General features: G+C 43.1%; 1 protein-coding gene across 1 annotated transcript in view; it reads left to right on the top strand.

The window, feature by feature from the left end:
- Window positions 1-18,499, top strand: part of EZR (ezrin) — a 123,248-nt gene extending 104,749 nt beyond the window's left edge. The window contains exons 10-14 of the mRNA XM_068231690.1: window positions 1,615-1,745; window positions 4,017-4,177; window positions 10,169-10,261; window positions 14,559-14,801; window positions 17,792-18,499. Coding sequence (XP_068087791.1) covers window positions 1,615-1,745; window positions 4,017-4,177; window positions 10,169-10,261; window positions 14,559-14,801; window positions 17,792-17,956 — 793 coding nt within the window. The 3' untranslated portion in view covers window positions 17,957-18,499. The remainder of the gene's footprint in view (window positions 1-1,614; window positions 1,746-4,016; window positions 4,178-10,168; window positions 10,262-14,558; window positions 14,802-17,791) is intronic.
- The last annotated feature ends 350 nt before the right edge of the window (window positions 18,500-18,849 follow it).

Here is an 18,849-nt window from a genome sequence, read left to right as displayed (position 1 = left end):
GTTGTGGTAAATCTTTTAAAACCAATGACTGTCATATTTTAAAGGGACTCCGAGCAGTGCAGAAACTATGGAAAGATGCATATCATTTTAAAGCTCTCTTTTTCCTCTTTCCAATGATACATAAACCGCCGCCCTACGGCTTTTAGTTTTCGCTATTTTCGCGCTTGAAATTGCTGCGGCCGCAATTTCGATCGCGAAAATAGAGAAAACTAAAAGGCGTAAGGCGACAATTTAGGTGTTGCCAGAAAGAGGAGAAAGAGAGCTTTAAAATGATATCCATCTTTCCATAGTTACATTGTATTACACAGGGCGACTTTTTCCTAAAGTCAGCAGCTCCATTCTGCTGACTTTAGGCTCTGCCTGTTCAGTAAGCCAGCACCTATTCAGTAGGAGACCTTTGGCAAGTCTCCTTAACACTGCTACTGCCTATAGAGTGCGCCCTAGTGGCTGCTGCTCTGGCGCTTTGAGTCCGCCAGGAGAAAACGCAATATAAATGTTATTTGTCTTATTTGTCTAAATGTTATTTGTCTTGTCTTGTCTATGCTTAAAGGTGCCCCTTAGCGGTGCAATTTTTAAAGAATGATCATATTTTCAGTAACATTCATCCAGATTGAAAGACAGGATCATATTTAATCAATTCACATCACTAAAGAATCCAACTTGTGATCATATCTAATCCTGTTATGATCATACTGTATTTATGAAAAAATCTGACATGGGTAATGGTCATTTTTTTTTAAGGATATGATTGTTTATTGTGATCATTCAGGATCGATTAGGCCTATCAGCTTCTCTGTTATCAAACAATACAATCAGAATAATCTGATTGAAAATTCAGTTCTTCACTAGAAAATTGTACTGTTAATTAGGACCTTTAAATTAACCACACCTACCTACATCTCCGATTAACCCCTAAAATTAGCCGATATTCAGAACTCAGCTAATCATAGCCGAACTGCGGAGACTTTACACAATCTCTGGCGCCCAACTAAAGCACCGGCTACCTGTGTAGCCAGCAATAGGATTGCCCAACTGACCTTCTTCCTGTCTCGCTACCGCAGCTTACTGCATACTCCTTTCACACAAAGCACTGGAGGGTGTTGCTTGATGTGTAGCCCAGTTTGCTATAACTAAGGACTTATGCTGAATATGTTCAGCCCTGTGGAAGACAGAAAAAATAAATGAGCATGCCCTGCCTGTTCTCTACTGCCCTCTGCTCTTTTTGCCTTTGTGTTTCATCCCTCTATCCTTCAGACTGATAGCTCATAAAGGAAGGGCAATCCTTCCAATATATGTCATGTTATAGCTGTATATTGCATTTTGTCTCCCTCCAGCCAGCCAGCAATGATAAATATAATCTGCTATATGCTAGTTTATGATAACACTTCATCTTCTTATGTTACTGCCCAATATATCATTATAAGCTGCAAGGTATAAAGACTATGAATAGCTAGCCATAGTCACATGTTTACATGAAGACTCCTCAAGAATATAAAAACTATAGCGGTTATAACTATGGTGCCTGTGCACCATAAACTAACCAGTGACTAAATGAAAGAGGTGAACCTTCCTATTGTAGTAGTGGTTTTATCATGTTCAATATTCTTCCTGCAGGCAGCAACTGGAAAATGAGAAGAAGAAGAGGGAAGCTGTGGAGAAAGAGAGGGAACAGATGATAAGGGAGAAGGAAGAACTTATGCTCAGACTGCATGACTTTGAGGAGAAGACTAAGAAGGCAGAGAAAGGTAAATCACATATCCAATAATTCCTTACCAGAAAACCGAAGTACAGTATACATTGTAAGGAAATTGTAAAATCCATAAATTGTAAGGAAAAAAAATATCAGGTTATATATAATGTTGAGCCTATGACTTACTGTATATTTTAGAGCAGAGAGGAAATTCTAAGTTTAGTTCCACTTAAAACTTTTGGAAAACTGCTGCATGCTTTAAAATTATGTGTGTGGCTTTCCTCAAGCTATGTAGACTGCCATTTTCAGGCCCTTCTAAAAAAATAGTAGTTACCTGGCTGTAAAGTTGATCCTCCGGCTATAATACTCGTATGTTAATAATTTGGCTGAAACAGGTTGGAAAATGGTCCAGCTTTCAGGTGCCTAACTTTCATGATCTGCATTTTGTTCCATAAAAGTAAATCAAGGAATTGTTAGAATCTAGATTCCATTTTTTTTATTTGGATCACATAGAAAAGGGTTAGGACCTTGTAATAACGTCTTTGCACCTGTTGAAGGGATTTTTTTCTCATTTCCTGCCCTGTAAATCTACATGGTTCAGTTTGAACCCTTGTAGCTGAAGGAGGCTCAAATATGTGTATGTGACATTTTGATGCCTGATGTTTCTGCAACTTATGACTTGGAAGCTGGATATTGGTATGAAAAATATTGTGCGATAGTGGAGTAGGGTTCCTCCAACTACCCTACCTTCTTACCATTGCTAATGCTAACTTTTTGGGGAGGGGGGGGGGGGGGGGTGGCAAGGCTGATTCCCAAAAGATTTCATGCCGAAATCGATCGGGAATCGGCCTACAGTGTATAGGAAGCCTAATGAACCTTTAATTATATTTAAGCCAAAGTTCATTACAAAATGCCTTAATTGTACAATCCTAACAAATCTGTGTAGTAGAAAGGTAGCCTGAGTGAATATATGTTGAATAGATATTGTAGGTAATCCCTCATATTACCGTATTTTTCGGCCTATAAGATGCTCCGGACCATAAGACGCACCTAGATTTAGAGGATAAAATCCAGGGGAAAAAAATGTACTAAACCTGGTGCATCCATGGTGCAGGGGTGTCTGGTGGATCTTCCTCCCCCAATGATTTTGTCCCCCTCATGCCTCCCTTGTACCTCTTGAGTCCTTCTTGCGTCTTCTGTCATTCTTGTGTCCGCCACTGTCCCTCTTGTGTCCTCCTGTCATTCTTATGTCCTCCTCTGTCATTCTTGTGTCCTCCTCTGTCCCTCTTGTGTCCTCCTCTGTCATTCTTAAGTATTTCTCTGTCCCCATGTGTCCTCCTTATGACCTCACCTGACATCCTACAACTGTCAGTATCCCCCTGTAAATCAATCAGTATCCCCCTAATAAATAAATCTATTAATGTGAGCCTCCATCCTGCATCTGACTGTCCCCACATCTGCCTCCCCACACATCTGACTATCCCCGCATTCCTCCCCATCCCCCCCTGCCAGACACTTTCTCCCTGCCTGCCGCTTGCTACGCTTACCGATCCGGGTAAGTGGCAGGACCCTTGTGCATTGCAGTCACCATTTTCTTCCCTGCGCTGTGTGAACTTCATCATGGAGACTTCAGGAATGACTTGCAGAGACAATCCTCTTCGCGGCTGGCTTTCCCAGCATCCCTCTGCCTGCTAGCCACTTGCCCCGCTCAGTTCTATCTGCCGAAAGCACGCTAAGGCCAAGCGATGCCGAGAGAAATGAGTCCCGGTACCCTCAGGCACTGCAGCTGCTATCTTCTTCCTTTCGCTGTCCGCACTTCCTAGTCTGCACTGCGTGACACCAGGGGGTATCCGGTTGACTGTCAGAGAGCCCATCCTCTTCGCGGCTGGCTTTCCAGGCATCCCTCCACCTGCTAGCCACTTCCCCCCGCTTAGCTCTATCTGATGCAATCGCTCTGGGGCCAAACGATGCCAGCGGGGGCAGAAGGGTCCCGGTACTTTAGTACACTGCAGCCACCATGTTGTGTGAGGATTCCTGCATGGCAGACATTCCTGGTGTGCATGGAGGCGTGACATGTAAGAGGCGGGGAGACTGGGGAAGCGTGGGAGAAGTGTCAGCGCGATGGTGAACTGCTGTTGCCTGCACTTTTCATTTATTTCTGCTGTTCCCTGCGCTGCATTCGGACCATAAGACGCAGTCACTTTTTCTTTCCACTTTTGGGGAAGAAAAAGTGCTCATTATAGTCCGAAAAGTACGGTATATAAATGCGGCAAGATTGTTCAATTAATAGACACTGTTTTATATACAGTCTTTATTTGTTAAACAGAGTTAAATGAACAGATCAGGAGAGCTCGTGAGCTGGAGGAAGAGAGGCAAAGAGCTCACTATGAAGCAGAGAGACTGGAGGCAGAACGCCTTGCTGCCCTCCGTGCTAAGGAAGAACTGGAGAGACAAGCTGTTGACCAGATGAAGAGCCAGGAGCAGCTGGTGAGACCCTTACTATTTCTACATTTCCTCATAGCTAACATTTGCTGGAGTCTTGTCCTGCATGCCCACACACAGATGAGTTCACTGCACTTCCTGAGTTGTCCGCTCTATGGGAATGCTCAGCTCTTTACTGTATTGGAATTTGATGCCCGCTAGAGAACATTTTATGTATCACTGCCACTTTATATATCCATGGTGGAAAATTATTGTGAAGCTGTCAGCATTACTTCTTTGTGTAACCTGGAAAAATTACAAAGGCAGCAGTATGAGGACCCCTTAACAAGGATTCTGGAATTTTCAGTTATCTCTGTCTAAATGCCCATACACATGCTAGATGGATGTCACCCGACATCGAGACCCGATCCCTCGGGCATCATCACTGGGTCGAGGCTGTACAGGCGGGCAGTTCACTGGAGTGATGTAGACGTGACGTCAGTCGGGGAAACCAAAGCTAGTAGCTGTCGTCATTCGGCCAAACTGATCTGCCTGCCGGATCGCTGGCCAGGCGGGGGTTGCTGTATACACGCCAGATTATTGGCAGAGGCAGTTGTTATTGGCCGCCTCAGCAAACTTTAAAGCACACCTGAACTGGGAGGGATATGGAGGCTGACATATTTATTTCCTTTTAAACAATGCACATTGCCTGGTTGTCATGCTGACCATCTGCCTCTAATACATATAACCATAGACCCTGAACAAGCTTGCAGATCAGATGCTCTAACTGAAGTCTGACTAGATTGGCCACAAGCTTGTTTCAGGCGTGCGATCAAACACTACTAATGCCTGAAATATCAGCAGGATAGCCAGGCAACTGGTATTGTTTAACCATTTGAGGACCCTGGGCTTTAACCCCCTTAAGGACCAGGCACTTTTTTTCCATTCAGACCACTGCAGCTTTCACGGTTTATTGCTCGCTCATACAACCTACCACCTAAATGAATTTTGGCTCCTTTTCTTGTCACTAATAAAGCTTTCCTTTGGTGCTATTTGATTGCTGCTGCGATTTTTACTTTTTATTATATTCATCAAAAAAGACATGAATTTTGGCAAAAAAATGATTTTTTTTACTTTCTGTGCTGACATTTTTCAAATAAAGTAAAATTTCTGTATACATGCAGTGCGAAAAATGTGGACAAACATGTTCTTGATGAAAAAAAACCCATTCAGCCTATATTTATTGGTTTGGGTAAAACTTATAGCGTTTACAAACTATGGTGCAAAAAGTGAATTTTCCCATTTTCAAGCATCTATGACTTTTCTGACCCCCTGTCATGTTTCATGAGGGGCTAGAATTCCAGGATAGTATAAATACCCCCCAAATGACCCCATTTTGGAAAGAAGACATCCCAAAGTATTCACTGAGAGGCATAGTGAGTTCATAGAAGGTATTATTTTTTGTCACAAGTAAGCGGAAAATGACACTTTGTGACAAAAAAAAAACAAAAAAAAAAACTTTCCATTTCTTCTAACTTGCGACAAAAAAAAATGAAATCTGCCACGGACTCACCATGCCCCTCTCTGAATACCTTGAAGTGTCTACTTTCCAAAATAGGGTCATTTGTGGGGTGTGTTTACTGTCCTGGCATTTTGGGGGGTGCCTAATTGTAAGCACCCCTGTAAAGCCTAAAGGTGCTCATTGGACTTTGGACCCCTTAGCGCAGTTAGGCTGCAAAAAAGTGCCACACATGTGGTATTGCCGTACTCAGGAGAAGTAGTACAATGTGTTTTGAGGTGTATTTTTACACATACCCATGCTGGGTGGGAGAAATATCTCTGTAAATGACAATTTTTTGATTTTTTTTTTACACACAATTGTCCGTTTACAGAGAGATTTCTCTCACCCAGCATGGGTATGTGTAAAAATACACCCCAAAACACATTGTACTACTTCTCCCGAGTACGGCGATACCACATGTGTGGCACTTTTTTGCACCCTAACTGTGCTAAGGGGCCCAAAGTCCAATGAGTACCTTTAGGATTTCACAGGTCATCTTGCGGAATTTGATTTCCAGACTACTCCTCACGGTTTAGGGCCCCTAAAATGCCAGGGCAGTATAGGAACCCTGCAAATGACCCCATTTTAGAAAGAAGACACCCCAAGGTATTCCGTTAGGAGTATGGTGAGTTCATAGAAGATTTTATTTTTTGTCACAAGTTAGCGGAAATTGATTTTAATTGTTTTTTTTTCACAAAGTGTCACTTTCCGCTAACTTGTGACAAAAAAGAAAATCTTCTATGAACTCCCCATAGTCCTAACAGAATACCTCGGGGTGTCTTCTTTCTAAAATGGGGTCATTTGTGGGGTTCCTATACTGCCCTGGCATTTTAGGGGCCCTAAACCATGAGGAGTAGTCTGGAAATCAAATGCCGCAAAATGACCTGTGAAATCCTAAAGGTACTCATTGGACTTTGGGCCCCTTAGCATAGTTAGGGTGTAAAAAAGTGCCACACATGTGGTACCGCCGTACTCAGGAAAAGTAGTATAATGTGTTTTGTGGTGTATTTTTACACATACCCATGCTGGGTGGGAGAAATATCTCTGTAAATGACAATCTTTTGATTTTTTTTTACACACAATTGTCCATTTACAGAGATATTTCTCCCACCAAGCATGGGTATGTGTAAAAATACACCCCAAAACACATTGTACTACTTCTCCCGAGTACGGCGATACCACATGTGTGGCACTTTTTTGCACCCTAACTGCGCTAAGGGGCCCAAAGTCCAATGAGTACCTTTAGGATTTCACAGGTCATTTTTGTTTCAAGACTACTCCTCACGGTTTAGGGCCCCTAAAATGCCAGGGCAGTATAGGAACCCCACTAATGACCCCATTTTAGAAAGAAGACACCCCAAGGTATTCCGTTAGGAGTATGGTGAGTTCATAGAAGATTTTATTTTTGTCACAAGTTAGCGGAAATTGATTTTAATTGGCTTTTTTTCACAAAGTGTCATTTTCCGCTAACTTGTGACAAAAAATAAAATCTTCTATGAACTCACCATACTCCTAACGGAATACCTTTGGGTGTCTTTTTTCTAGAATGGGGTCATTTGTGGGGTTCCTATACTGCCCTGGCATTTTAGGGGCCCTAAACCGTGAGGAGTAGTCTTGAAACCAACAATGTCGCAAAATGACCTGTGAAATCCTAAAGGTACTCATTGGACTTTAGGCCCCTTAGCGCACTTAGGGTGTAAAAAAGTGCCACACATGTGGTACCGCCGTACTCAGGAAAAGTAGTATAATGTGTTTTGTGGTGTATTTTTACACATACCCATGCTGGGTGGGAGAAATATCTCTGTAAATGACAATCTTTTGATTTTTTTTACACACAATTGTCCATTTACAGAGATATTTCTCCCACCAAGCATGGGTATGTGTAAAAATACACCCCAAAACACATTATACTACTTCTCCTGGGTACGGCGATACCACATGTGTGACACTTTTTTGCAGCCTAGGTGCGCTAAGGGGCCCAACGTCCTATTCACAGGTCATTTTGAGGCATTTGTTTTGTAGACTACTCCTCACGGTTTAGGGCCCCTAAAATGCCAGGGCAGTATAGGAACCCCACAAGTGACCCCATTTTAGAAAGAAGACACCCCAAGATATTCTGTTAGGAGTATGGTGAGTTCATAGAAGATTTTATTTTTTGTCACAAGTTAGTGAAAAATGACACTTTGTGAAAAAGAACAATAAAAATCAATTTCCGCTAACTTTTGACAAAAATAAAATCTTCTATGAACTCGTCATACACCTAACAGAATACCTTGGGGTGTCTTTTTTTTCTAAAATGGGGTCACTTGTGGGGTTCCTATACAGCCCTGGCATTTTACGGGCCCAAAAACGTGAGTAGTCTGGAAACCAAATGTCTCAAAATGACTGTTCAGGGGTATAAGCATCTGAAAATGTTGATGACAGGTGGTCTATGAGGGGGCAAATTTTGTGGAACCGGTCATAAGCAGGGTGGCCTTTTAGATGACAGGTTGTATTGGGCCTGATCTGATATATAGGAGTGCTAGGGGGTGACAGGAGGTGATTGATGGGTGTCTCAGGGGGTGGTTAGAGGGGAAAATAGATGCAATCAATGCACTGGGGAGGTGATCGGAAGGGGGTCTGAGGGGGATCTGAGGGTGTGGCCGAGTGATCAGGAGCCCACACGGGGCAAATTAGGGCCTGATCTGATGGGTAGGTGTGCTAGGGTGTGACAGGAGGTGATTGATGGGTGTCGCAAGGTGTGATTAGAGGGGGGAATAGATGCAAGCAATGCACTGGCGAGGTGATCAGGGCTGGGGTCTGAGGGCGTTCTGAGGGTATGGGCGGGTGATTGAGTGCCCTACGGGCAGATAGGGGTCTAATCTGATGGGTAGCAGTGACAGGGGGTGATTGATGGGTAATTAGTGGGTGTTTGGAGGAGAGAACAGATGTAAACACTGCACTTGGGAGGTGATCTGATGTCGGATCTGCGGGCGATCTATTGGTGTGGGTGGGTGATCAGATTGCCCGCAAGGGGCAGGTTAGGGGCTGATTGATGGGTGGCAGTGACAGGGGGTGATTGATGGGTGGCAGTGACAGGGGATGATTGATGGGTGATTGACAGGTGATCAGTGGATTATTACAGGGAAGGACAGATGTAAATAATGCCCTGGCGAATTGATAAGGGGGGGTCTGAGGGCAATCTGAGCGTGTGGGTGGGTGACTGGGTGCCCGCAAGGGGCAGATTAGGGTCTGATCTGATGGGTAACAGTGACAGGTGGTGATAGGGGGTGATTGATGGGTAATTAGTGGGTGTTTAGAGGAGAGAATAGATGTAAACACTGCGCTTGGGTGGTGATCTGATGTCGGATCTGCGGGCGATCTATTGATGTGGGTGGGTGATCAGATTGCCTGCAAGGGGCAGGTTAGGGGCTGATTGATGGGTGGCAGTGACAGGGGGTGATTGATGGGTGATTGACAGGTGATTGACAGGTGATCAGGGGGGATAGATGCATACAGTACACAGGGGGGGTCTGGGGAGAATCTGAGGGGTGGGGGGGTGATCAGGAGGGGGCAGGGGGGGGGGAATAAAAAAAATAGCGTTGACAGATAGTGACAGGGAGTGATTGATGGGTGATTAGGGGGGTGATTGGGTGCAAACAGGGGTCTGGGGGGTGGGCAGGGGGGGGTCTGAGGGGTGCTGTGGGCAATCTGGGGCAGGGGGGGGGAGAAATCAGTGTGCTTGGGTGCGACATAGGGTGGCTGCAGCCTGCCCTGGTGGTCCCTTGGACACTGGGACCACCAGGGCAGGAGGCAGCCTGTATAATACACTTTGTAAACATTACAAAGTGTATTATACACTTTGTATGCGGCGATCGTCGGGATAACATCCCGCCGGCGCTTCCGTATGGCCGGTGGGATGTTGCGACGGGTGAGCGGAGACAGGCGCCGGCGGAGGATCGCGTCACGGATAACGCGATCGCTCCACCCATGCCCTTACAAGGGCCGCCGCCTCTGTGGGTGAGCTGGTCCTTGCGGGCTCCACTTCCCGGCCGCCCCTGTGCGTTAGGCGGTCGGGAAGTGGTTAAAAGGAAATCAATATGATAGTCTCCCTGGGCGTGGCCAAGATGGCAGAGTGAAAGGACGTGGATTTGGGAGCTCAGCTGCCTGGCACCTCATTTACTGATTCTTCACTCGCATTACGACACTGAACTCTACCCTGTGCACGTGCATCGTCCCTATGTCTGCACCAGACCTCTGGGAGCAAGAATCGGGCACCGCAGAGGACGCTGAAATATGACAGCCTCCATAATCCTGTCAGTTCAGGGGTACTTTAATCTAGCATATGTACAGATCTTAAATTTTGATTAAGCATTCCATGTACTGTATTTTGTATTTGAAGACTATACATAGGTTAAAGTAAATTGAACTGACATTTACTTGTTCACATAGATTGAGAAAAAAATCTATTTACTAGAAGTGGGTATTGCTTGCTCACAGATGTGTTTGTTCCTTAGGCCATGGAGCTTGCAGAGTACACAAACAGGATTACTCTGCTGGAGGAGGCCAAGAGAGCCAAAGAAAACGAAGCTGGTGAATGGCAGATGAGGGTATGTATGAATATTTTGTTATTATCCAAGAACAGGGCGTCTCTCAAACTGGTGTCCCATGCACATTGCTGTATAGAATTTATATATTGGCTGTATTGGAACTATTGACATTGTATTGTAAACATCCACTAAACTGGATCATATTTACTGACTACTTTCTTTTATTATTTTATATTACCTTTGCATGTTCCTGTGGTCAGTTCACATTGCTTTGAATTCAGCTGGGCTGTGGAATGTTTTAGAGCAGTGTTTCTCGTAGCCCTTTATTAACTAGTGCTCAGGCCAGGTACCACCAGTTGTGAGTACATGATCTTAAAGAGAACCTGAGATGGAGGGAAAGAAAAGTTACATACCTGGGGCTTCCTCCAGCCCCTTCCACACAGATTGCTCCCTCACTGCGGTCCTCCGCCTCTTGGATCTTCGAAAATTGGCCATGGAAACTTCCCCGGTCCGTGGTGCAGTGCACATGCGCCGACTGTCACTGACTGGAGGACTTTTCAGGGCCAGTTTCAGAGAATCCAGTAGTCGGAGGACGGCAGCGAGAGAGCGACAAGCCTGGAGGGGGCTGGAGGAACCCCCAGGTATGTTAAATGTTTCCCCCGTCTCAGGTACACTTTAAGTAAGTATCCCTTGATGCATGTATTTTTTGTTAGTCATACTCCTTAATTATGTATGCATGGTTTATAAACAATGCTTAATGTGTTTACTTAACTATAAAACTTATTCAGGTTTATTTCTGTATGATTTATCTTTCATTTAATCTGAAAATGTACTGAAGCAAAGGATAACGCCAGCACCACCCAGTATCTTTTTGCTCTTTTATTTTTCAAGAAAACATGTCAGCCATCATTCCAACGTTTTAGAGTGCAAAACTCCTTTGTCAAGATAAGCTGCATGTAGTATACATCAATATGAACACAATCAGCGTTTTTATATCAAACATGGATGGTCATCAGCCAACAGCACTACACAGAAGTGTTTAACCAATGACATAGGTCCGTGCTTCGCCGGACCTGATGGGAAACTGCGCTGCTGTATGTCCATTGGATACCTTTTAGAAAGCCCAGCCTCCCACACCTTTGAATCTATTGGTTGCCGCCGCGCTCAGCCGTTAGATGCCCCATCCCTCATCCCCACGTGTTACTGCCCTCCGTCCGCCCATCGTGGACCTGATGGGGAACACCGCAGGGTGACGTCAGCGGGAGCTAGATCTGCTTCCCTTTCTCTGATAATCATTATGTAGTCACTTAGTGTTTTTAAACTGTGCAGAAATGTATTTATGTAGGTGCATATTGCATGATGTATTCACCACTATGTGGTTGAATATAATTCGATCATTATCATGACCTGTATCTTTAAAAAGATGTTGGTAGCTATGACTATTACCCGTGATGTAATCCTGTACTTCTGCCCCTCTATATACTGTATTTATTGTAGTATGGTTACGCATATTAGGATATATGGTTATGTATATTAGGATGTCGCCTGCCTTTGGCTGCCGTCCAGTGTGGGCGGTTGCGGGCGGATGATGCCACTCCCGCTGACGTCACCCTGCGGTGTTCCCCATCAGATCCACGATGGGCGGACGGAGGGCGGTAACACGTGGGGATGAGGGACGGCGCATATAATGACAGATTGAAAGGTGTGGGAGGCTGGGCTTTCTAAAAGGTATTTAATGGGCATACAGCAGCGCAGTTTTCCATCAGGTCCGGCGAAGCACGGACCTATGTCATTGGTTAAACACTTCTGTGTAGCGCTATTGGCTGATGACCCTCCATGTTTGATATAAAAACGCTAATTGTGTTCATATTGATGTATACTACATGCAGCTTAGCTTGACAAAGGAGTTTTGCACTCTGAAACGTTGGAATGATGGCTGACATGTTTTCTTGAAAAATAAAAGAGCATAAAGATACTGGATGGTGCCGGCGTTATCCTTTGCTTCAAGACTTTTACCTGGGGTGCTGCCAGGTCTCGCTGTGGCACATCAGAAGTCAATCCAGAGGGTTGCTTCACTCTACCTTACAATCTGAAAATGTACTATAATGGATTGATAGTGATCAACTCATGTACCCCCTGAAACCTCATGAAATACCCCCAGGGGTACATGTACCATGTGGTGAGAACCTAGGTGTTAGAGCAGGGTTCCTCCACCCCCGGTCCACAGCCTGTGGTGGTCCATGGGCAGCTATAAGTCAGCTAGCAGGCCTGGCCTCTCTCTGTACAAAGTCTGTACAAAGTATGCTGCAGCACAGCAGGATGCTGTAAGGAGAGGACGGTGCTTGCTGCCCTACATCAATGAAATTGGAGTGAGAGCGTCCAGGCCCACCGACCAGTGAACCAACGACTGCATCGTATTGCATAGGAATGTGTAATGCCATATGTTGTTCTGCCACAATGGTTCTCAACACTACTATTGCATGTACCTCTACTATTGCATTGACCAAGCACTCCCCATTGCTGGTAACATATTCTCAACTACACCTTGATGCAATTACTGTATATTTGTTTGGAGTGCTCCATAATTGTATTGTACTATAAATTATTTTTTAAAAATCCATGATGATTTACATCAATTATACTATTTAGCTTTGTTTTTTGTTTCTCAAAACCTGCTATAAATGATTGACTCTAAGAAGTAGGTAGACGTAGCATTTCTGCAAGTTTGGACTCTGACAGGTACCATAGTCATTTGTTCCCAGTATGGCCATTATAACCCCCATCCCAACTCCTGCAACTTTCCCCCAGTGCAGCAGTTATGTACCCATCACTATTGCCACTCACTTCTAGTGCACCATTTTTGTCCCTTACCCTCAACTGCAGTTGCTGTCCTTTATTGTCCCAGCATGTTCCCCCTTGTCCTGGGGTCACTATCATGCACCCCCCCCCCCTGTCAGAAGTGCACAAGACTCTTAATTACCTGTTCTGGCACACAGAATTGTAGGACCTCAAATCGGGACAGGTAGCTATGACAGTAAGCCACTTCTCTGAACTATTTCACCAATGGGCAGGATGAGCCCTGGTGAAAGGTTGTCATGGGAATGCAATGTACCCATCACATTGCTGGGATCAATGAGTAGGTGTGATTGACAGGTGCTGCAATGTAATTTCTTACTTTTTAAAGTCAAGTAAGGTACAACATTACCTTCTTATATCAAAAGGTAGTCAGTAGTCATCATCACTCCCAGCAGGTGTGCAAAAAGACACACCCTAAAGCACCACCTCATGTCATTTTATTTTGCTCTTACGGGCCAAGAATGCATCCAGTGCCATACATAACACAGAAAAACCTTACATTGATGAATGGTGGTTAACCAAAAATATCTGTGCCCAAGTTGGAATAATTTACTCTGTGACTTATTACAGGAGTGGTTTAAACCAATGGCTCTAGATGCATATTTGGCCTACAAGGGCCAAAGAGAATGTATTGGTACATTAGGGTTTGTCCTCTTGCAAAACTGCTGGAAATGATCACTTGGAATTATCTTTTCTTTTTTTTAAGACAGCAATACCAAACTTTGCAGTGTTTTAGCAGAAGTGTTTTAGGTTCCTTCCAGCCCTCCTCAAAAATCTTGGTGTCACCAGTTCTCCATAATTAACTGGTTATTCTGTTGTGAGGTAAAATGTGACAGTTTATATTTTTAAGTTGTATACACACTCCCAATGATTGTTACTTAAAGCAATTGTTCAAGATTTTGTGTGTGACAGTTCTAAACAAGCACCATACAGACATGGTGCTCAGCTCCTGGCCAAACAATCTGTTTAGCTATACAGAACGAGCAGGAGCAGGACAAATGAAAGGCACTGGTGTCTTGATATGTTCTCACAGCAACAAAAGGGGTTACCCAAGAGGAATGTTCCCTCAGATTTCTGTAAGCCAGGCAAACAATGTCTAGGGATAGCTAAACACTCTGGTTTCTCCACCAAAACAACTACAAGCATTTTTCAGAGGAAAATGTAAAATGTGTGTGTAGTGTTACAGTTTGTCTATACTGTCCACTTTCACTCCAGGATTTTACATATCTACCTATACATATATCATATATCTACCATATATACCTAATTCTTCACTATCACTGTGATATTTTGTAGCTGTAGTTTCAAAAAAAATTGTATAATTAATAGTATGGTAACTGCAGTCCATGCTAATATAGTAAGACATATTGCTGCTTTTCCCTTGTAGTTTTGTTTTTACAATCTTGTTATAGTTTTTTGTTCATAGTGTTTGTTCTTTTATAAAGGTTCATAAGTTTGTTGGTATTTCAGTTTTATTTATATTTTTTAATTTTTTTGCCAGGCAAGGGATGCCCAGAATGACCTGATAAGAACAAAGGAAGAGTTGCATATGGTCATGAATGCCCCACCATTGCCACCCCCACCTGTGTATGAACCAGTCAAAGAGTATGTGAATGATCATGTGCAGGATGAAGGAGTAGAGTGCAGTGCAGAATTCAACTATGACAACTTCCAAGATGACCGCAAAGAAGAGCAGCGCATCACAGAAGCAGAGAAGAACGAACGTGTACAGAAGCAGCTGATGGTGAGAACGCTTTGTATCTTTACATGTATCCCATACTACAACACACTAATTACAAGCCAGCAAATGTTTCTAGACTACACTTATTGTTTTGATACAGTCAGAGCACTGAAATGTTTGGTACACAAGAAATTGAGCAAACGATTAGGCATTTGGCTGCTCTACCAACAAAGTGCCAGTACTTCAATGTGTGCACTGAAATATTATTTTCAAAACAATAATTAATTTATCAGTTTAGTAAAGGGTAGAGTTACGGTGAGATTAAGAGATAAATTAGTGTTAGGTTTGGATCCTGCTATAGCGCAAAACAGACTCTTTTTTGTCATGCACTATGAGGATTCGGAGGCGGTATGCATTAAATGCAGCCAGCACTAGGATTTTTAGCCAAAGGGTGCTCAGAGGCCGGCTGACTGTAGACTGAACTGCCCAACAAGTGCATAGTTCAGCCTTCAATGCGAGGCTGGGAGCACAGTAGGCAGTGCAGAAAACCATGCGTTTTCTGCACTGTGCGTTTTTGGATTTTTGGTGCTTTTTGTATGCGATTGCGTTATGCATTTGCATTTTTAATGTGTTTATCATTTGTTTTTCAATTTTGCGTTTTTTTATTAATCTCCCTAATCAATGGAGTTAAATACAGTAACATTTATTTTTTAAAAATGTATAAAAACCTCATGTAAAAACAGATTTCTCTGCATCGCCATTGAAATACATTATGTGCATTTTACATGCATTTTTAAAAACTATGCAGCTTATATGCATTTTTACATGTGGCACATAGACTTTCATTAGACTTTTCATTTAGCTGAAAAAATGCTAGTGTTTTCCACAACGCTAGCGTTTCTGCCTAGTGTGTTCCTAGCCTGAAAGAGGTGCTACAATGCACCCAAAAGTACGCGTTAGTGGTTCAATGCGTAAAAATGTACGCATTGAACCAGTAACGCATAAAAATGTATGTTAATGTTCCTGCACTAGCGGGAATGCGTAAAAATGCACGCAATGCGGCTCGCCAACCTCCGAGGTCGGCAAGCTGCCAGCGGGGACTGGAGCAGCAGTGAGTGACTACGAGGGCACAGGATGGCTGCATGGGGCTGGTAGAAGCCCCAGGTAAGTAAAACTCTTTTTTTTATTTTGCTTGGACCTTCCCTTTATAGGTGGGTACACACGTCAGATCAAAGTCTTTGGAAAATGAAAGATCACAGACCAATTTTACCCCCATCCATGTAGTATGAGAGCCATACTCTACACAGTCTATTCTATGGAGCTGAACTCCCCATCAGACAGAAATCTTTGCAAGATGCTACACACAAAGATGCTGTACACATGCAACAGATCAGTAACTGCAAAAGATCAGTTCCTGCAAAAGATCCGTTCCTGCAAAATGCATTCAAAGCCTATGATATCTGCAGATCTCATACACACCGTGTTTAATGGACCATCATCTGCAGATCAGACAATTATCTGCAGATCTGAAGATCCAACCTGGTGGATCTGATCTGCAGATAATTGTCCGTTAAACAAGGTGTGTATGAGATCTGCAGATATCATAGACTTTGAATGCATTTTGCAGGAACGGATCTTTTGCAGGAACTGATCTTTTGCAGATACTGATCTGTTGCATGTGTATAGCATCTTTGTGTTCAGCATCTTGCAAAGATTTTTATCTGATGGGGAGTTCAGCTCCATAGAATAGACTGTGTAGAGTATGGCTTTCATACTACATGGATGGGGGTAAAATTGGTCTGTGATCTTTCATTTTCCAAAGACTTTTATCTGACGTGTGTACCCACCTTAAGTCCTAAAGGGACTCATTTTTCTTGCAAAACATTTGATAGAGCCTATCTTCTGTGTATACCTTATTACATGTCAAATAAGTGACACGTGTCTTAACGTGACCATTAATAGTACAATTTTGTATTCCAATTGAATTTCTAATCCAATAATTGTCGAAAAGATGAAATTAAATCAATCTGCAGAATTTATCGACCATTGGCAGGGAAACCCACAATATAAACATTTGTTGATTATTGGCAACATTACTACACACTAATTTAAGCCAATCTGATCGCTATTATTGGTTTGGAAAGTCAATTCCTAAGAAAATTGTACCGTTATTGGGCACCTTAAGTCACCTCATGTCTTCAGAGAAAATAATTATCTGCAATGCCATCTAGATTCCCTTTGTGTCTTCCGCTTCATGTGCCCAGGCCAGGCAAATCCTGAGCATTCTCACTACAGGCCATACACAGGCTCTTGCACAATGATCTCCCACAATCCTCTGCGCACTTGTTAAGGAGATAAGTCTGAGGCCCTTTTTTCAAGGAGGCAGAACAATGACCGGGCAGCATAGAAATACAGGACACAGGTATAGATTATAAAAAAAGAAATTAAACACTGCAACTTCAGTGCAGGGATACACTGTAGTATTTAAAAGTACTCCTCAGATAGCAGTAATAAGTAGTTCCCCTACAGATAGTGGGATTAGTATCAGGTAGCCTTCCTTGGATAGCAGTATTAGGTAGCCCCTTTAAGGTGCAGAATTAGGCAGGGCTCCTCAGAGAGTGGGATTAGATGCATCTTCCCACCATTTCAGAGTAAGCACAGTAGAGTATATCTGTACCACTGCCATGATCCCTTCCCCAGGGCCTCTAGCTGCTGCTCCCTGTTTGTTCCAGCCACCATGTACAATCTGACATACATGTTGGCCGATCAGGGGCGGAGAGGTGAGGCTGTAGTGTGAGAGCCATGGAAACAGGACACTGAAGGGGAGGAAGGAGGGTTACACTGGTGGGCAGGTGAGTCAGCATGCTAAGCTGCCAACTCTGCATTTGAGCCCCAACACAGGCCTAGTCCCTGCTACAACTGCTGTGACCCCTGTTCCTACACCCCTGCATTGTACCCTAGTTCTCCTTTAAATATGAAAACATTTTGTATCCAGTGACCACCAATATTCTGGTTATATTTCTCAGTTGAACCAAATATTCTTTCTTTGACAGGCTTTGACGAGTGAGCTATCTCAAGCACGGGATGATACCAAGAAGACTCACAATGACTTGCTGCACACAGAGAACTTGCGAGTGGGCCGTGACAAGTACAAGACCCTACGGCAAATCCGACAGGGCAACACCAAACAGAGAATCGATGAATTTGAAGCAATGTAATGGACGTCCAACATCAATGGCAACATTCCATCTCCTTCAAAAAATGTTGAAAGTCTCTTTGCGAAATAATAATGTATAGTTGACCTTAATGGCAGCAAACACAGCTTGAAAATATTGTATATTCTCCACTTTCTGATATTTAGAGCGCTACAGGCAGATAGCATTGTAGCAAAGAGAAGACGTTTGCTATAATGGGGGCCAAAATGCATTACGGTTGCCACAAACAGCCGCAGCTCATTTTTGCACCATGCAATTATTTAAGTATTTAGTTTATTTGAGATTATGTTTATCAGACTTAATCATTAACAGTTGAAATTACAGTGCCAAACGGCTCTCTGTCCTTTTACTGGGGACAAAAAGGAAAACAAATATACATATATATTTTTAAGGCTTGATTTTGATTTGATACGGTCACCTGTTTGGCTAGAGATTGTATACACTGATGCAGATGGGTCATTTTGTTTTTATTTTATTTTTTTTCACTGTAAATCGCATTGGTGTATGCCTCTGATTAAAGATTTCCTGGGTAAATACCGTGCCATATATTCTGTGTGCAATTTTTCTCTGTAGATGAAACAATATGTATTTCATGTTTATGGCTAACACATAAGCCAGATCAAATCTTCAAGTGTTAAGACGTTTAAAAACAATAAAGTGGTGTTGATTAGTTTGTTAATAAGGCATTGTGGAATAATTAAGCTTTCACACGTTTGTATTGTGAGCGTAGTTGTATATGTTCCAAAAATTGCAGCAGCTACCGTATCTGCTTTTCTACTGCATGACAGTTAAAGTGGACCCAAATTAAAAATACAGGATTTCAGAAATAAAATCTATTTTCTAAGTTATAATAATAAATAGCAGCCTTTTTTCAGCTGCATGATGACAAATATAAA

This window comes from Hyperolius riggenbachi, chromosome 4 (assembly GCF_040937935.1).
Source record: "Hyperolius riggenbachi isolate aHypRig1 chromosome 4, aHypRig1.pri, whole genome shotgun sequence".
NCBI classification, from domain to species: Eukaryota; Metazoa; Chordata; class Amphibia; order Anura; family Hyperoliidae; genus Hyperolius; species Hyperolius riggenbachi.
Note: the sequence above shows the minus strand (reverse complement) of the source record. Positions and strands in the feature narration are given on the sequence as shown.